Raw genomic sequence first — 21,009 nt, forward strand, 5'->3', positions numbered from 1 at the left:
ATGATGGAAAGAGTGCTTCAGAGAACAGAAAGAATTTTCAGTATCATATACTTATCTGAAATATGCAAGGTGAGATGTCAACAAATGAATTTCAAAGTAAGATAATACCAGGTCAAGAAATGCCTTGCTTTTTAAAAGTCATATAATTAGACAATGTTTCTTTTCTTTTCTTTTTTTTTTTTTTTGAACAGAGTCTCACTCTGTCACCCAGGCTAGAGTGCAGTAGTGTGATCTCGGCTCACTGCAACCTCTACCACTTGAGTTCAAGCGATTCTCCTGCCTCAGCCTCCTGCACAGCTGGGATTACAGGCATGCACCACCACGCCCAGCTAATTTTCTGTATTTTTAGTAGAGACGAGGTTTCACCATGTTGGCCAGTCTGGTTTCGGACTCCTGACCTCAGGTGATCTGCCCACCTAGGCCTCCCAAAGTGCTGGGATTACAGGCATGAGCCACCGCGTCCGGCCAGACAATGTTTCTTAACATACAATTTTATGCAATAATTAAAAAATATGTTTACGATAACAACTAAGAAATATAGTTTGTATGAGTAAATAATATTAAGGCTTTCAGTAAATAATAATGAAACTGACCCAGAATACCTACAAGGAGCAACTAATAGAACCTTTAGTTGATAACACATACTTATCAACTGAAACGACCTCTAGATATACTGTTTTCCAGGAAATTTGGCAGTTTATGTTCATTCCAATTGGGACAAGTAATGGAATATATGCTTCCATTCAATACATAGAACAAAATCTTAACAATTTGGTAAAAATCTGACTGAAGATCCCTAGTATTTTGCTTTTCTAGACAGAAGATAATAAAATTTCCCAAGACATAACAACCAAAAGAATTCTATTATTTTCAATCATGACAAATACCCATAGGGATTTATAATTTTTCTTAAGTCATACCACTTTATAATAGTCATAAAAAACTCAATAATGACTAAAAGCCATAAACAGCTTCATAAAAATACCTTAAACTAGTTTTATACCACATAAATATGGCAATGGTAAGTATTTGTTATGAAGCTACATGAAACTGTACTGTTATTAAGTACATAAAAGGCTATAGCAAGGTATAAAAAATGCCCATTAGGAAGTCTCCTAGGGCAAAGAATTGTGTGATGATAGTCATATTCCAAATGTCAATCTATACCAGTGATTGGAATGTTAGTTACAAAGAATAATGAAATAATATTATCACTGTAGTACATCTTATGCAATTCCAGATTTAATTATCCTGGACCCAAAATGAAATTATCATAACTGATGTGATTACACTGAATTACAATATTTAAAACATGTATTTTTAAAATGAATATTAAAACAGACATTCCTTACACCTTGCAGCCTATTCCTAAGTTAATATTGGTAAATATTAACAATGTGGGCAACTTACTGAGAATTCCAGGCCCAATGCCACATTATCCTTTAATATTCATATAAGCAAGGGAAGACTGTTAATTTGGCTTGAAGTACAGGGTAAATTACTACAACTGTTGATTAATTGCTGCCAGTAGTAATCTAAGAGAAACAGTATTATCAAAGTCTAGTATCTTCCCCAAACAAATGACTATGTTAGATGACTGTTTTTTACAGTACAAAAAATATAGCATCTTTAACCTGATAACTGTTTCTAATATATAAGAAATGATTAACTTAATGTGGTTCTAATTTCCAGGGACCCATTTTCAGAGACCAAAAGGAGAATCATAGTAACAAACACATCTATGATCTTTTTTTGAGACAGAGTCTTGCTCTGTCACCCAGGTTGGAGTGCAGTGGCGTGATCTCGGCTCACCGCAACCTCTGGCTCCTGGGTTCAAGCAATTCTCCTGTCTCAGCCTCCTGAGTAGCTGGGATTACAGGCATGTGCCATCACGCGTGGCTAATTTTTGTATTTTTAGTAGAGACAGAGTTTCACCATGTTGGTCAAGCTGGTCTCAAACTTCTGACCTCATGATCTGCCTGCCTCGGCCTCCCAAAGCATATCTATGATCTTTATGCTACAATTTCTTGTATTCTGTTCCTTGCTTGGTTATTAACTTTTTTCCTAGATACTCAAGTTTCAAAGTATATTTTTGAAGTAGAATTTTTAATGATTTGCTTTTATTTCAAAATCAAATAAATTTTTATATCCATTCAAATAGAACTTTCTCAAACTCTAGCTTGGGTTCTTGAAAACTGGGATGGTGAAAAATATGCAAAATATTTCTGTCTGGATAGTGAATAAGCAAACAAATTCTAGAAAGCTTCATGGAGTATTACTGCTACAGCCTCTTTAGGAGAGTTTGGACCCATTTATCAAAATTGGGTGTATCATCTATGTTACAAGCGGTCATTAGAAAATGAGTAGCTTCATATAAATAGCTCTGGAGGACAGTTCAGTGCTGAGAAAAACTGTATGACCACTTATAAAATTCAAGTGACCATTTTTCTCTTGCTACCTTATGAAAGCCAAGGATGTGACCAAGTAAATGAATTTTTCCTCATACCTCAATTAAAACCTTTTCTGATTTTTGTCTAAGTTTATTTTTATTTAATTGTGAGCCAACCTCTCACTAACTATTGAGACTATAAATTAAATAAAAATTAAATATTCCATGTAGTATGTATGCATTTATAAGTGTCTTAAAACAAATGTGAGTTGAAAGACACTGTTAAGTGTGGGAAGAAAAAAGGTATGAAATAGACTTATCTACATGAACCCAGCAGAGGTGACTTCAAAGTCGACGTTCCCATTGCCTGTGGAGCCTATTAAGAAGACCAACACTAGCAATTTGAAGAACAATGTGTGTTTATTTAAGGAAATACATTCAGCTGTTCCTCTAAGGCAGTTTCAGGTTTACTAGGGGTCAAAAGAATCGTATAATATGAAATATAACATTTTCCAATGATAGGTAGCCCAAGGCATGGAACATTACAAAAATATATGCCACATACTCTATAAGGAGTCTAAGGAAATAAATGTGGACTTTATTTTTATTTTAAATACAAATGAAGTTCTAGAGATAATGTCAATAAGAGACCATGAATACTTTGAGTCAATATTTACACATATATAATGTTTTCCTATATAACTAAAGGTGTCAGAAATTCCATTGTTAGAATAAGAGTGCAATTCAGTAAATAGTGCTAAGAAAATCAATAATTAGAAAAAGGAAAATGAACCAAAAGGTTATGCCAAACAACGTAGCTGTTCTAGATCAAGAAGTGTGTAATGACTCACAATGAATTACTAAAATCACTGCAGAAAACTTCACTTATTCTAAGTTCTGGGAACCTTTCATTCCTTTGCAGAAAAGATAGCATATGAGGCAAATACATTCATTTGCAGATATTTTGTTTGCCTATATTTATGTAAAATTTCCTCAAGATATTTTTTCTGTTTCTATATGATTTAAAGGGTAGGGATATTGGTAAAACTTATGTTTTGCTTTTTAAAGTTATTAGATTCCTTAGGAGATATATAAGGTTGCTTTTTAACTCCACTCAATGTTCATATTTTAGTTTAATTTTGGGTGTCCAATTTCCTAGAGATTAGAAATAAAATCACAAATAACATTTTGAAATTATAATAAAAATGAAGTATCACAGATTACTTCATTATTCTATTACATGTTTGATTATTGCTCTCTTATGTAAATTACATTAGTCATCTATAACAAAATGCTTAAAACAGTGCCTGACATATGGTAAACATTCAATATATTTGTCAACTTTATTATCATTACCCAATTCATTTAGAACTACCCAATTTTCCATTTGGATGAAAAAGTTTTAACGATAAAATATGTAAAATTAGAATTCAAATGCTTATAATAAACATTGTAAGTTTAGTTGAAGGTAGATACTTTCTAGAAAAGTTCTGATAATCTTCAAAGCTCTGATATGTCACTTGCAAAAATAAAGTCATCTAATTAATCTATGTTGATGACACTGAACATACTTTCAATTTTTTTGTAGAAAGTTTAACCTTACATATCCTAAAGAACAACAATGCATATATTCCCTAATGTAATTAGATATTTTTAGTGTATCACATAATCACACTTGGTTACCTGTAACAGCCCTATGCTTTTAATGCCAACTTGTGCTGGCATAATGGCTTATTATACCCACCTCTCCCCTTTTCTTGCCCACTTATGCAATAGCTGGTATTTTTTAGATTTAACCACTGACTTACAAAACTGGTGATTTCATATTGCTCAACCAAAAAGATTTCCCAAAACACATAATTATGGAAGTTGCTTTCTGATGTTTCAAAGATAGCATATGTTAGAGCATAATAGAGCATAAAAAACACTACTTCCTACTCTGCATTATGAATGGTTATCTTTTCTTTAGTCATGTCAAACTGCTTGCATTCATGGTAGTATTTTATTTTATTTTAGTTTTTTGATTAATAAAAATTATATATATATAATGTTTTCATATATGTACGTATTGTGGAGTGGGTAAGTCAACTTAATGAATTAAACATATCCATTACCATGTCTTTTTGTGAAAACATTTAAAATCTACTCCCTTAGCAATGTTCAAGCATATGATATATTGTTATGACTGTAGTCACCATGTTGCACAACAGATCTCCTGAACTTACTGCTTTTATAACTAAAATTTTGTATCTGTTGACAAACATGTTCCCATTGCCCTTCCTGCCCACCTAACCTCTGGTCACCCCCATTCTACTCTCTGCTTCTATTAATGATTTCCACTATTTTAGATTCCAAATACTAGTGAGATGATACAGTATTTATCTTTCTGTACCTGGCTTATTCATTTAGCATAATGTCCTCTAGGTTTATCCATGTTGCCATAAGTGACAGGATTTCCTTCTTTTTAAAGATTGAATAGCATTCCATTGGGATGTGTGTGTGTGTGTGTGTGTGTGTGTGTATCTAACGATATGAGATATATATATCTCATATAATCATATTTTTAATCCATTCATCTGTGGATGGACATTTACATATGATATATATGATATATGAAACATGTATATGTCTGAGATATGATATTTATATATTATATGAGATATATATATATCATATATTTTATCCTATCTGTGGATGGACATTTATGTTGATTCCAGTCTTGACTTTTGTGAGTAATTCTGCTATAAAAATGGAAGTAGAGATATCTCTTTCAGATAACTAATTTTATTTTCTTTGAATATATTCCCAGAAATGAAACTGCTGGATCATTTGGTAGTTCTATTTTTATTTTTTGAGGAAACTTCACACTGTTTTCCATAATGGTTGTACAAATATACATTCCTACCAACAGTGGAAAATAATTCCCTTTTCTTTATGTACTCACTGACACTTGTTATCATGTCACTTTTATAACAATTCTTCTAACAGGTGTGATGTGATATATCATTGTGGTTTTAATTTTTAATTTGTATTTCCCTGATGATTAGTGATTTTGAACTTTTTTCATATGTATGTTGATCATTTGTATGTCTTCTTTTGAGATATGACTTTTCACATTCTTTTTCCATTTTTCAATCAAGTTATTAATTTTATTGCTATTGAGCTGTTTGAGTTATGGTTAATATTAAAAATATATGAAAAGTTTAACATTGAAAATATGTTAATCAGAATAGAAAGCCCAGCCATAAATCTAAGCATTTTTAGTCAACTGATCTACCAAAGTGCCAAGAACATACAATGGGGAAAGTATAGTCTCTTCAATAAATGGTGTTGGAAAATGGATATCCATACAAACAAGAAAGAAATTTGACCCCTATTTCACCCCATATACAAAAATAAAATGAATTAAAGAATTAAATATAAGACCTACAACTATGAAACTACTAGAAGAAAACATAGAAGAAAAGCTTCTTGACATTAGTTTGAGCCAAAACTTTTTGGATATGTCCCCAAAAGCAGAGGTAATACAAGCAAAAACAGACAGAATTGCATCAAACTAAAAAGTTTTGCACAGCAAAGAAAAATAATCAACAGAGTGAAGAGACAACCATGGAATGGAAGAAAATGTTTGCAAACCACGACAGTATGTTAAAATGATAGACTAATATCTTCGTTTAACACCAATCTTATTTTCCTAAGTGTCTTGTTGTTTCACATGTATAATTCTTTTATCAACAAATACAAATTAACATTATTTTTTAACTGTAACATTTTTTGAAGTGATAAAGTATACTCTGCAGAGAACAATTACCTGAACACCTGGGGACAGAGTCAATGCTAGGATTTTCATGCAAGTGTAGATATAAATGCAGCACAGATTCTTAGAAGAGAAATTAAAAGAGCAGGTGACGTATGATAGTCAAGTTGTTTTCTGAAAGCACAGAAGAGAAATGGACGAATGCTCACCTGGTACAAAAGTGACCTTTGAGTGTGTGGGGCATTGTTAAACAGAAAAATACATGAATGTCATCAGATTTTTTTTGAGAGAGACAGAGAGAAAGAGAGAGAGAGAGAATATATTTCTGCAGGCAGAACCAGTCACAGGCTGGAGCCTGTAAAAGCCTGTGATTAAGGATATGAGGCAGACCAATATGTATTTCCATTTAAGGTCAATCTGTATCAGGGTGTTATCAGTCAGCCTTTGTACGTCTCTGCTCCCAAACTGGCATTTATAGTCCCATTGTGCACGCTCAATCAGACTGCACTGATTCTATCCATGCACATGTGATTCCATGGAGGAATCTATAAAATTACAATTTCTCAATTTCTACCAGTTATAGAATTCATATTAGAACTTGAGAATTAAAAGGGCTGAAGACATTGCAGATATCATACCAGAATTCCCTACAAGCATCAATAATAGAGAAACCAAAGATTGAATTTAATAGTGTCCTCTAGAGAGCCTTTACCAATTAAACTTAAAAATAGTTTGTTTTTTTCTGGTATAAACTTAAAAAAATGTTTTAAAACCTAGATCACATTTTCAACTGGTTATGTAACAGAAAAGATCAACATTTAAGATGTGAAGTAATTTGGGAATTAATAACAAATTATTTCTTTTGTCTTCACAGTTACAAAGAAATCATGGTATCAATATGAGTATTTGTTTTAAATAATCTATTTTTGTATTGCTATTTAATTTGTAATCAATTTCAATAAGTACCTTTAAACAAGACTTCTATAAAACACAACACATTAATAAATATGTGACCGCTAAGACAAGTCATATTCTAAAAATTACAAAGTATCAAACCTATTATCACAGTTGATCACTGAGAGACCAATTTTACACATCGAGACTGGCAACAGCCTTGTTTTTCCCTGTCAATGCCTTAAAAAGCCTTAGAACAATTCTATCAAAAGGTAAATTTACTTTTTCTCATAGGAAGATTTTTAAAGAGAGGTAGACTTAATTTTAATTCTTGTAATAAAGAATACAAGGATATTTATAAGAAGATAAGTCAGAAAATATTCCCGGTCAAACAATATCTTTTGGACCTCTGGATGACCAAAATTTGATTGTCTTCCAGTCAATGACTGCACGCCTTGCCATGTATGGAGAGTAATTATTTTAAAAATACTTTTAAAAATTGTCATTTAAAAATTATTGCACAAGTCACTTAGAAATGTGGATAGTGATTCCTAAAAGTTAGTTTATACATACTCTGTCTTAATTCAGTTACAAATGAAATGTACTTTTCAGTTAAAATCTGTTGTCTGTCCTACTCTATCTATCCAATGTTCCTCATGCTTTTTTGACTTCATCTTTAGTCACTCTAGTTATTGGACTCCTTCTTGGTCCTTCAATTATCCCAATGTTCCTCAGGGACTTTGCATATGCTATTTCTACTTGTAACTATCCAGAGAGAAACTGAACCAATTTCCTCACTTCTTTAGGGTGTCTGATCAAATGTCCCCTTAGTAAGTGGCTTTTCCTGACTTCCCCATAGAAAATAGAAATTCCTCACTCCACATTCCAAAACTCCATTTCTCCCTTACTTGCTTTTTCTCCATAGCACTTAGCATTACATAGCATATGACATATTTATCTGTGTGTCATCTTATCTTCAATAAAACGTTGTTTTGTTCATTGCTATAGCCCTACCATTACAGCAGTCTCTGGAAAGTAGTAGGTGGTCAAAAATATATATTTAAGTCGATAAACTTTATTAGACAGCCATGGATTTTGATGGGCAAAGCATCATATTATGCACTGAGAATGTATCAAACAAGAATAAAGAATACCTTATATGAAAGAAACTTAGAGATTAGTGGTGTAAATAGGTAATTTTCTATATATAAGACAGAATATAGAAATTTTAAGAAAAAATACAATATATGAACTGAGGCCAAGTGCAGTGGCTCGCAACTGTAATCCCAGCACTTTGGGAGGCCAAGGCAGGCAGATCACCTGAGGTCAGGAGTTCAAGACCAGCCTGGGCAACATGGCGAAAGCCCATCTCTACTAAAAATACAAAAACGAGCCAGGCATGGTGGTGAGCACCTGTAATCCCAGCTACTCAGGAGGTTGAGGAAGGAGAATCGCTTGAATCTGGAGGCAAAGTTTGCAGTGCAGTGAGCTGAGATTATACTGCTGCACTCCAGCTTGGTGACAGAATGAGGCTCTGTCTCAAAAAAAACAAAAACAAAAACAAAAACAAACAAACAAACAAACAAGAAACAATATATGAACTGAAAAGAGAGAAGGGAAAGAGCAATTTGACTTAGAAACTGGGGAGGCATTTAGGAAGGATGTGGCATGTGAGTGAAACCTTCAACAGAGAGGTGTGAAGGTGCAGGTGAAGGCCATCTATCAATAGGAAGACAAATGGGCAAAGGCATAGAGATAAGAGAATATACTGAATTTCAGGGACAATTGGTAGCTTTTTTGTTCATTTGTTTGTTTTTTTGAGATGGAGTCTTGCTCTGTCACTCATGCTGGAGTGCTGTGGTGCAATCTTGGCTCACTGCAACCTCTACCTCTTGGGTTCAAGCGATTATTGTGCCTCAGCCTCCCATGTAGCTGGGATTACAGGTGTCTGCCACCACACCCAGCTAATTTTGATATTTTTTGTAGAGATGGGGTTTCACCATGATGCCCAGGCTGGTCTTGAACTCCTGAACTCTAGTAATCCTCCCGCCTTGGCCTCCCAAAGTACTGGGATTACAGGCATGAGACACTGCGCCTGGCTGATAATTGGTAGCTTGATAAAGTCTAGAATATAGGTGGTAACAGGAAGAGAAGAAAGTAGTGGGCAGATGACAATAATGTAAATTTCTGTATTATAAGGTCTTGCTTGTACTCACTTTCTAGTTCAGTGATTCTCAACCTTCTGGAGTATGAAGTTTTTTTTTTTTTAAAAAAGAATATTGAAACATAATGAGGGCTGCATGTACTATGGTTTTTTTAAAAATAAAATATATGGCATAAAAAGCTGTTACAAATGCAGTACACCACCTTTAAATACATTTGTTTTTATTAAACGTATTTTAGAACTTTAAAAGCATATATGTGTGTATATGTTTATGTATATATACACGTGTATGTCCATATTCACATATTTTTCTTCACTATACAATGATTCATATTTATGTAAATGTTAATATGTAGTAACCTTGTAGTAACTCCATGGGGACCCAAGGATCTGAAGCACACAAGCCCAGAGCCACCAATATCTAGTCAATGAGAAACCATTAATGTCTCTGAGTAGGAGAATGACCTGATGAGGGCTGTGTTATGGAGGCACTGAGGGTTAGAGATGGAAGGTACCCTACAGAACACTTTCTCAGTGCAGTCTACTAAACTTACAGAAGAGATTGCCATCCACAGAAATAATAGATAATTGGCCAAGACTATAAGCAGACGGCTATGATGACTAGTATTTAGATTTCTGAAGTGATCTCATCAAGTATTTCCATGATAATATGGATAAGGTCGATAAGCTCACCCAAAGATATTATTAGCAATAAAAAATACATGATCTGTTCCAATTCATCAAAATAAGATGAAATGTTACACATCTGAAACTCGATTCACACTGTTTTCTTTGCTATGGCACAGGTATTGTGCTATTTTCAAAATCCTATGGCTTCTATTCTACTTTTTCCTCTACGTTGGTGTTTTAAAAACATATTCATTTTTTAAAAATGTACCTTCATGTGTCTTTTATAAAAGTCCAAAAATGTTTTCTCAAGGTCATGTGGAGTTTCAGCAAGGGAGGTTACAGGTTTTCCTTGTTTTATACAGAAATTTTTGAAAATTTAAACATAAACTTCACAGTTAAATATTGTTATTATATATGTATAAAAACTTAGTATTTAAATGGACTCAAAAGTTGAACATTAATTCCCAAATCAATCTGATTTGTAAAAAAACAGGTTTACAAGTATTATAATTCCTTAAATTGGTCTGTACCTGTTTGGCTCTGGCAATATCAGCATCTGATACATGCAAACATTTTTTAATACCACTCAAAATATTCTGTGTCCAATTGAAAGTCTTTAATGCAGTTTTGCACAAGTAAGATCTGCTATCTGAGTGAATACTAAGCTGTTCCTTTTACCTAGCAATTGCTGTATCAGAAGCAAGGCAATGGGCACTCTTCCCTCCCTCTCCTCCTCTTGTATAGTGAATTATAAATAACTAATCTCAATATGAGTGGAGAATGAATTTCAAAGCCCCACATGAATCTTCAAAGGTTTACTACAATTTATACTTTAAAATCTCTCTCATAAGTATTTTTCTCCCCTTTTTCCTCAAACTCCTGACATAGCCACATGCACCTTTACTATTCCTTTTGTCAGATCCTCTGAAAGGAAACACTTATTTTTACTAAAAGATACCACATTAAATCTTTGGATAATGAGAAAAATTAGAAAGTTGATTTATGTACTATCTCATTTTTAAAGAAAATCGTAAGAATACTTTCCTTCCTTCCTACAGTGAGGTTTTGTTGAATGTGCAATTATTGCCTTAATTGGAATACAATTGCCTCTAGGTGAGTTTATGCCTTTTATATGATCAAAAACACACGCATAAAAGATATGATTGAAAATGGAAATGCCCTGGATTTTGGTGATGGGAAAATTCCAGTTTTTCTGTTTACCCACTGGATGGCAAACCATTGTATTACATTCTACTTTTGCAAATATTGTTAAAGAAATTCATTTAAGGATTCTATTTGCTTTTATTGCTAAGCTTTCTATATACTTTAATTTTATTATGTTCCTGCTCTCTAATATTTTATATTATTAGAATATAGAAACACTTAATGCAACATAAAATAGTTGATACAATTAAACTTAAGTAACACATTAGATTTTTTTTTAACTGAACCATTCCAGTACACCCTACTGTGTTTTGCCTGTATAATTATACATCTTCTGACTTGTCTCATGTAATTCACAATTTCTTCCTGCTGCTTAATCGCAGACTTCAGCGAGCACATTTTAAGGGGAGACATTCAGTATAATTTTTCTGTGAATCTCTTATTTTCCATGTGCTAATATTAAGGCATTGATAGTCCACAAGGAAAAAAATGAGGGATATATAAAAGATACAGGAGTAAAGGCACAAGATGGTTTTCAAATCTATGCATAATTTAGATTCATTCTTGTAAGAGGAAATCACAAGAAAATTAATCAGCAATATATGTGTAGACTTCACACCAATCGTTTTTATATGAAAAAAGTAGCAGTTATCATATATTGTTTCTTTATCACAAGAAAGAACTGGCATTAAGAGGCAATCAAGCTTGCAGAATCAAACTGGCAGCCTAGCCCTCAGAGCTTTCTGTGGTGCATGAAACTTCTTTGAACAGGAGAAATGTTAGTTTTCTGTCTTAGGTGAAAGCAGACCAATGAACAAATTATCACACTAAAAATTATCTTTCTATGATTTATTGGCTTTTTGATAGAATAATTGTGACTGATAGACTTTGATTTTCAAAATATTTTATAACATTTAAAGACATCGAAAGAAATAATGAAAAAGTACAGACTTTCAGTACAGAGTAAGTTGCTGTTACCTGTCTATGACAATGAATAGAGACAGTGACAGACCATTTTGGGCTAAATATGGTATTATTTACTTTAGACAATAGAAAAGATAAAGTGATAAAGAGTTAAACTTACTAGAGAGAGGTGATTGCAAAGCTTTTCTTGAGAGGCATATTGCTTTACCATAAAATAGTGTTATTATAACACTCTTTTGATTTTTAGCGAGATCCTGATAGCTTTCAGTTCCATAATAATCTTTGTTCTGGACTTTACACCAGGGTAATTGTGCTGCTCCATTTCAGCCAGAATCAGTTCCTTTAGGGGAGACTGCAGATGACTCCTTTTAACCCTTTGAAATGGTGCCTGTAGTGAATTATGTCACTAGCATGCTCTGGACCAAGAAGTTTGGCAATGAATATCCTGTTAAATATTCAGCTTGTCATTCACAATTAACTCTCTTCCCTCCATTATGAACTGCTTTCTACCCCCTAAGAGTTGTAATTGAAATTGGATGAATAAAGAGAAGTTTTAGGCTAGCTTCCCAAACCTTTCAACAGACTTCCAGGAAAGAAAATCTATCACTCCTAGAAAAGCAAAAAAGAGAACTGTCCAGTGATCATGCCTGAATGAAGGATGCTGAGCTAGACTGAAAATGCATTTGATCTGTTTCTCTGTTGATTTTGTAAACCTTTCCAAGGGTTTCCATAGTAACAAGCGAATTATCCCCTCTGCCCTCAACATCTTTCATGCATGTTACAGGAATAAAGATAAAGGTTAGGGTGAGAAAAGCTACAGTATCTTTTCTACTACCAGGATGTATCTGAAGAAGTCATGATTAGTCTTTTAAGAAATCAAGTATGTTTTCCCTACCCCAGTGATATGAAAAAGTTGGGTCAGATTTTACTTACATCTCTGATGTCTGCGTTTGCTCCTGTACATGGTCATTTTGAAAAAAATTCGACTTTCTAAGAAGTAATTGATTTGACCACGGAGACAAAGAGACGGGTTGTGCTCCTGCTTTGCAGTAAGACTGTTGCTCACTGACAGAAGGTAACCAGCAATCACACAGTGAAAGCCAGGGTAATACCATTCTCATAAAATTACAGGGGAGATGCTACAGCCTGTAACTACTCTATCTAATGTAAATCTTCTAGGGAAAATTGTATTTCCTTCACCTCCCCCCAACCTATAGCAGTGAAGTTCTCTAATGAAATGTGTACTACTAAACTGCTGTCCGTGAAGTAATGTTGGATTAAGAATAGATTCATATATTTAGCAAGAATCACAAAACTGAAAATGTAAATATAAAAATCTTGTTTAGTATTTATATAAATTAAAAATTGGTTTCATATATCTTTTAACGACTATACAATACTGAAATTTGTATATTATTCTGAAACCCTGCTAAATTCTTTTCTTCTGAGAATCTCTGATACACTTTGTATGTTCAATTATTAAAGCAATTATCAATTTTAGTTTTGTCTATTTCCCCAGTCTTACTTCTCAGGCAAAACAGAAATTGCACATTTTCACATTTATATCCCCAGAACTTTACATAGAAGGTGCACATAATAGGTTCTCAGGCTCAGTGAGTGCCTACTATGTTGCAGGCACTCTGCTCCTTCTTGCAAGGAGCCTCTCCAGAAGCTTCCCCGACCCCCAACCCCTGGGGCCTCAGTTTAGTCCTCAGTTCTCTACTTTGACAGTCGTTGGAGCATATCCTTATCTGAATATGTTTCACACTATCACTCAAGTGCACAAGGTGGAAGCTCTGTCTTCATTATGGCTTGTACTGTCCTTTTCTGAGAGTAATGCCTGGCATTCAGCAGAAGCCCAGGAACACTGCCTCTCCCAAACACTCCAAATGAGAACATGGTTTCAAAAACACCTTTGGGTGCTGACTAGGGTGTCTGAAATTAGTTGTTATTTAAAATACAGAAGGACCCACATGCTAGTGAAGAATTTCTGTGTCATGACTTCCTTGTTATGTATTAAGTATCACCTTCTTGCCAAGAAGCAGAAGTGGAGGTACTCAGCTGTTCAAAGTTATTCTTTTTTAAGTGTGAACAAATCCAGGCTACCTACTAGTAGTGGGAAATATCATCTCCATAACTCTTCATAGAAGCATTGTTTCAGTGTAAATGATTTTTTTACTTAAATAATTACATTTCATAACCACAGATACCAAGAATAATATTCTATAAGTTTTCAGCAATATTCTGTTCAGCGTCCTTGACTTTTGACTAACTAAACTCTTTGGTAAGACTGTTTGTTTGTCAAAGATCCCTATGGTTATACCTTGCTTTAGGGCATAATCAGTGTCTGTATTACTATACATTCCACTGCTGTCTTTCTCTTCCTATTAGAACATACATTTCTGAGGATAAAACTTCATTTTTTTTCAGAGATGTATGTCCAGAGGTTAGATCAACGCCTGGCACAAAGTAGGCTCTTAATAAACATTTGTGGAATAAATGAGTTGTTGTGTGTGTGTGTGTGTGTGTGTTGGGGGGCTGGTGGTATGGAGTCTCGCTCTGTTACCTAGGCTGGAGTACAGTTGTGAGATCTCGGCTCACTGCAAACTCCGCCTCCCAGGTTCAAGTGATTCTCCTGCCTCAGCCTCCTGAGTAGTTGGGATTACAGGCATGTGCCACCACGCCCAGCTAATTTTTGTATTTTTAGTAGAGACAGGGTTTCGCCATGTTGGCCAGGCTGGTCTCGAACTCCTGACCTCTGGTGATCCACCCACCTCAGCCTCCCAAAGTGCTGGGATTATAGGTGTGAGCCACCATGCCCGGCCATGAATACATTTTAATAAACAAGTTTCAATGATAAAGTCCATACAATCACAAATGCTTTCTCAATAAATTTAGACAAGAGCCATTTCATGTTTATTGACTACAGTAACTTTTTTATATAATTAAAATACTTGTCATTTCACATCTTTTAGTCTCAGTGTTAATCTGAATGCATTCTCTCACTATATGAGTTCTCAATATAGAGATTTTGATGAAATTGTATATAGTCACAGATATGAAGATCTAGTGATGTATTTTAAATTCACAGGAACAAAGCCATATTTAATAAGCAATGTCTCCTTTATAAAAGCTATTTGCGGATTTCTTAGACACCAATGCCATAAGACCAACAAGGCATGAAAACTGTGGCAATTCAATGAAATTAAAACAATTTTTCTTTTTTAGGTGGTATATAGGTGGTATATATTTATGATATGAGTAAACGTGGTGATGATTAGGCAGTGATGGACTAATGACTCAAATGTCATTGATATTAGCATTATTATTTGATTATATACAGTCAAATTTGTAGTTTTTCACTTTTCACATTTTAAATTCTCCATTATCTATAATTAATATCAATCCGAACAGTTTTTGGAAAGACCATGTGACAATTTAATTAACTTCATTCATATGTACAGGAAGCCTCCACCCTGCAGCCTCATCGATCATCACACCTATACACATTAAAATCCACACGTATATATAAACAGATACACACTAAAACAAACAGCCTGACTTGTACTCATCCATGTTTGGCCCACTTTTCTCCTCCAGACCTTCTATCAGGGCTGACTTTCTTAGGCTCCATATAGGGGATTTCCATCTCCTCAATCCTTTCTTATGTTACTTTTCTCACCTCAGTGAATTTAGAGCATCTACTCCTGAACCTCACATCTGGGCCTAGTGGCTTGAATCCTGGAAGGCTTGAGGCCAGCAAAATTGGAGACCTCACATATACCCGGTGAATACAAACCAACTTCATGAGCACCATGCCGCAGTAGGGTAGGCAGGTGAGAGAAAGGCAGGGGCAGTGGCTTAGGGGGAGCAGAGTCCTTGGTGAAAGTGGAACCTGAGGAACCAGCATTCTGAAAAGTAGGAAGAAAAAATATAGACATAAGGGACAGAGAGAGAAGTTGAAGAGAGGAGCACATCCAGACACCCCACTCTTCTTCCTGCCCTCTTCAAGAATCCCAAATGGGCTAGAGTTGTTTTGTTTGCAAAATCAGTTTTACGCCTATAACAACAGAGGCCAAAAGATGCCTTAATTAACAAGCTTTCTCCTCATCTACTCCCTACAATCTGTTTTTCTTTTACTTAAATTGATCTTTATACTCCACACTTCAAATGCAAATCTAGTGAGTGTTGATACATTGGGATAAATGAATTCTCATTAAAAATCAAATCATTGTATCTATACCTTTCATTTCTTGATGGAAGGAATCAGTAGAAATAAAAGTCTATAACATATATACTTTTAATATAAATGTATAATATAAACTGTCCTTTTAACTGTAATAGAATAACAAATAGAAGAAAGGAAGGAGGGAGAGGAAGAAAAGGAAGAAAGAAAGAGGGGAGAGTGAGATAGGAGGAAGAGGGAAAGAGGAAGAGAGAAAAGGAAAGAATGAGTGTGTGTGTGTGTGTGTGTGTGTGTGAGAGAGAGAGAGAGAGAGAGAGAGAGACTATGCATCTAGCCCTGTGCTAAATATACATCATGTCACATAATCTTTTGTTACTTGAGTATCTCTACCCCAATTTTGAAAATGGGGAAACCTTAGCCGAATGAGGACACGTAGAGGTAATGGTCAGGGACACAGCATAACTTACATAGTTGCGTTGAGAGCATTTTACCAGGAAATAGGCCAATATGATTTAGGGCTGAATTAAGTGGCAATGCACTGGGTACCTTCTAGGGGAAACGTACCTAAAAGGGCTCTATGGTGTCACTAGTAATGTACTGAAACCAAGGAAATCATGTTTCCCAGAACTCAACACAGGGAGTGAATGCTGTGTGATTTAAAAAGAGCTAAAATTTAGAGAATGTTCATTAGGTGCTGAGGTCTTTTCTAAGTGTTATATGCATTATTTCATTGAACACTGAAAACAGTCCTATGATGTATGTATTGTTATTATTGGTTTCATTTTTATTATCATCATTCTTATTTGATGCTTCAGTAAAGTGAAGCTAAGAGGTTATGTATGAATAAAGTGTCACAGAGGGCAAGACATAGTGTCCTGATTAAAATCTGGCTAATATTTCTCCAGAGACAGTTCAACATAACATGCCATGTGAGGTGAAGGGATACTTTGAGTAGTTGTGCAGGAAACAGGAGATGAGACCCCACAAGAGACATGTTTCTACAACAACTAGTTGTGCTAAACTACCTTCTAGGAGGGGTGAATCCAGTTGACTGCAGGGCTTCTGGCTTCCTGGCAGGGACATTCAAGTTTGGAGCCAGAGCTGACTTGGGATAACAGAATAGGCCTTCTCAGCTCTGCAGCAGGGATGAGTACCCTGTCTTACTGGAGTCACCTCACCCCCTCTCTTGCTGATCCTCCAGCCCTCATCCTTTCCTCCAAATAAAACCCTAACTGGATATTTCCAGAATATCAAATGCATCGAATTATTAGCTCACCCAGAGTATTGACCTCTTTATCTGGTTTTCAAGTTAAAACGTGTTGAATTTCATAAACTTTCTAAGAATTTTGTCAAGACACTGTATATAGAGTGTATAGAAATCATTAACTTGAATTTTATGATACTTCCATTTCAGAGAATTGCTAGAATAATTAAATATTAAAACTGAAAAGATGCAGCAAAGTTCTGTTGCCCAAATTCTTCATTTACAGATGTCCGATAGAGACCAGACAGCTCCTACAAGTTTGCTGAACAGATAACTGAAGGAAGATGAGGTATATGAAGTCATGCAACTTGGACCATGTACTCCCAGCAGGGGCTTCAATCAGGGCTTCCAAGAGTGATAGGAAGTGATATCTCAACACTCCTTTCTCAGGTAGGAACAGAAAATGTTTATCAGGTTTAGATGTAAAGTTACTCACAGTTAACCTTTCTCCTAGGTCATTCATATCACCCAGCGCCCTGATGTATGGGTGTGACCCTTCTCATACCTTTTCTTCCTTATCTTATCAGCTGCCCCTGTGGTAACACTGGCTTTTCTCCTCTTAGAGATAAATGCTTCCTTCTTTTGAAACACCTCCTTATTCATACAATTCCTATGAATTCTTTATATGAATACTTTCCTCAGGTTTTTTCAAGGATAACAACCAAATAATTTTCAATCCCAGCACAATCACCAATCCATCTTTTCAGCAATTAAACAAATATATATCTGTATCTTTGACACTCATCTATATTAAATTACTTGCTGTCTTGACAACTGCCTGGAGATCTGGACCCACATCCATCTGCCCCAAGTCAAGTGCTGTCCTGTAAGTAGATAATCTAAAAATAGTTACTAAAATATTTAATGGCTATCATATTAAAAACATCTTGTCTTTTCATTCAGCACCTCATTTTACTTCATTTATCATTGTTTTTTTTTGAATTGAAGGAAATAAAAGACTTCCTTAAGTTTGGTCCAAGTTTTCATTTGTGATATTGGTTCAAATTAGGGAAAAATAACGATTTCCAGAAAGATACTTCTTTATTCTTGACTGTTGCTAAAAGTGAAATAAGCAAACAAATCAATTCTGTACTCCTTAGTTTTGTTCAGTTTTTTTATGTATCTGGAAGAGACTTTCATTTTTTGCTTAAACTATAATTAGGTTTTATTATTAAGTCTTTATTCATTTCTTTGGATTTGTCCAGTTTCCTATGCATTAATGTCAAAGAAATCTTTACAATTATTATGATTCTGAAATATTTAATACTTACAGGTATTAAACACAGCTAAAATGTTTCTCCTTTATAACTCATATTACAATTGATTTTGTTTTTACTGCATCTCCTTAGTGGTAATTGTTTTTTAGCATTCTTGCTTTTGTTGCTTCTCTTTCTTTGTATGCTTTCCATTCAATTTTATCTGAGTTTTATCTTTTTGTAGCCTAAATTTGATTATCCAGACTTAGTTTTATCTTCTTGGTTGCCTGGTTTACTCATTTATACTTGGATAAATTTGCAGTGTTTTAAGGATAATGAAATTCTATCTTCTTTATCATATCCTTTGGATGGGTTCAAGTATTTAATGGTTGCAAAAGAGTTGAAAAATGTCTTTAATTTCCTAGCGATTATACTTAAAAGTATGAAGGAAATTATTTATGCCTATGTAAATAATTTACTACCCTTCAACATATTTTTAATAAATGTTGGCTATATTTTACCTTAAAGGTATAACGTAAAATCATCCTGAACCTAAAAAGGCACAAGGTCTCTTTTCGGATGATAGCCACATAAAAGGTACTATCATCTGCAACAAACTACCTCACAGACGTATGGAAGTGATTATATAGTTTATTAGAGGTGTGTATTGCTGTGGTCTAAATGTTTTTGTTCCTCTCCAATTAGTACATTGAAACCTAATCCCTCCTGTGATGTATTTAAGGTGGGGCCTTTGGGAGGTGATTAGGTATGGGAACAGAACCCTCACAAATGTGATTAGTGCCTTTATTAAAAAGACCCCAGAGAGATCCCTTGCCTCTTCCACCTGAGGACACAAAGAGAAGTTGCCTTCTATTGACCAGAAAGAAGGCCCTCACAAGACACTGAATCTGCCAGCACTTTGATCTTAGACTTCTCAGACTTCAGAACTCTGAGAAATAAATTTCTGTTGTTTATAAGCCACCCAGTGTATGGCACTTTGTTATAACAGCTGGAGTGGACTAGACAAGCATGATGTGGGAGAATTGCTATACCATGCTCTCTAGAAATCTTTTACTTATAAAAAATTCTTCCTCAGTAGCTCACAACTTTTGTCTCAGAGCATCTCCACTGTGTCCTGAGATGAAGGGATAGTACTTGAGTTTATAGGGAATCATGATGAGAAATTAAAACATCCTTGAAGTCATATTAGTTTCTGTGATCATGAAAATTATGCATAGAATTTTACTATGAAAGAGTTTACAGAATAGGATATATAGTTATCTATCTATCTACTATCTATTCATCTATCTGTTATCTATCTATCTATCATCTATCTATCTATCTATCTATCTATCTATCTATCTATCTATCTATCTATCTACCTACCTACCTACCTACCTATCTTAAAAGCCACAGGGTTGTGAGTGGTAAAGTTTCTTAGCAAAACGGGGTTCTGAGGTGTTTGCAGGATGCGTCCTACTTCAGTGGCCAGATTGTAGCTGGAGAAAATTCTTAACCAAGCACAGAAGACTCAGGACAATGGTGGGGACCAGCAAGTGGCACGTGAAGTAGAGGAAGGCAGAGACATAAAGTAGCAAGTATCCTATTGTACACACTGCTGACTTCTCAGAGTTCTGCCTTTCTCTTTTCCTGGCTGATTCTATCTTAGTCAACATCTGTCTTTCCTGAAACTTGCCCTTACTTTCTTCTTTCTGGACTCTGAACTAGAGCATCCGGTTTCATCTTTCTATTCTGTGGGGTTTCTTTCCTCTGCTGTGTTTTATCTATATAAAATTCATTGTATTTCTACTTTATTTTATATATGTGGTAGTGGGGCACAAATTCTTCTTGGTGTAAGGCAGGTAATAAATACATGATGCTAAAAAAAGATGAACTGGGATTCTGCACTCCACTGTATGATACCTTGCATATTCTGCTTCAAAGAATATATGTTATTATCATTGGGACTCTATAATTTTACATCATCACCCCTAGAGTTCACTAATGTTAGCTTTATAATGTAAGCAATGAATTAAATATATATGAGGTATTCTAATTAAAATAGTTCCCTAATTAATTACAGAAGCTCAATGGAATCATAAAAATGGACAATTATTAAGTGCTTGCTTTGTGTGAGGGATTTCGTTTATGTTGCTTTAATTTTAAAGCAGTGACGTGAGGTAGGAGTCCTCATCCTACAGATAAGGGAACTGAGGTACAAGGGCCAAGTTCAAAGAGCTTGCAAGAAAGAAGCAGAACTGGAGTGTGTAAGTTTGTGAGCTGCAAAAGCTGTACCCAGTTCATGATACCACTCTCTCATGTGTTGTAAAACTAATGGTCAAAGAAACCAAATTCAGAAAACGTTGAGAATAGAGAACACTATCTAGGATTTTACTTTAGTTGGAATTATTGGAGTTATTGTCATTTTGGCAAATATACAT

The 21,009-nt window shown here is 34.7% G+C and overlaps 1 protein-coding gene across 9 annotated transcripts in view; it reads right to left on the bottom strand.

The window, feature by feature from the left end:
* The window catches only part of RALYL (RALY RNA binding protein like), a 731,347-nt gene that overhangs the window by 207,309 nt on the left and 503,029 nt on the right, over positions 1-21,009 (bottom strand). Inside the window, exon 1 of one of the 9 annotated variants that reach the window (XM_030795451.1) lies at positions 12,856-13,022. The exons of the other annotated variants lie outside the window; for them this stretch is intronic. Coding sequence (XP_030651311.1) covers positions 12,856-12,892 — 37 coding nt within the window. The 5' untranslated portion in view covers positions 12,893-13,022. Of the gene's footprint in view, positions 1-12,855; positions 13,023-21,009 lie in introns of those variants that run through there. 9 annotated transcript variants of the gene reach the window in all.

The sequence above is a fragment of the Nomascus leucogenys genome, chromosome 16 (genome assembly GCF_006542625.1).
Source record: "Nomascus leucogenys isolate Asia chromosome 16, Asia_NLE_v1, whole genome shotgun sequence".
Classification (NCBI taxonomy): Eukaryota; Metazoa; Chordata; class Mammalia; order Primates; family Hylobatidae; genus Nomascus; species Nomascus leucogenys.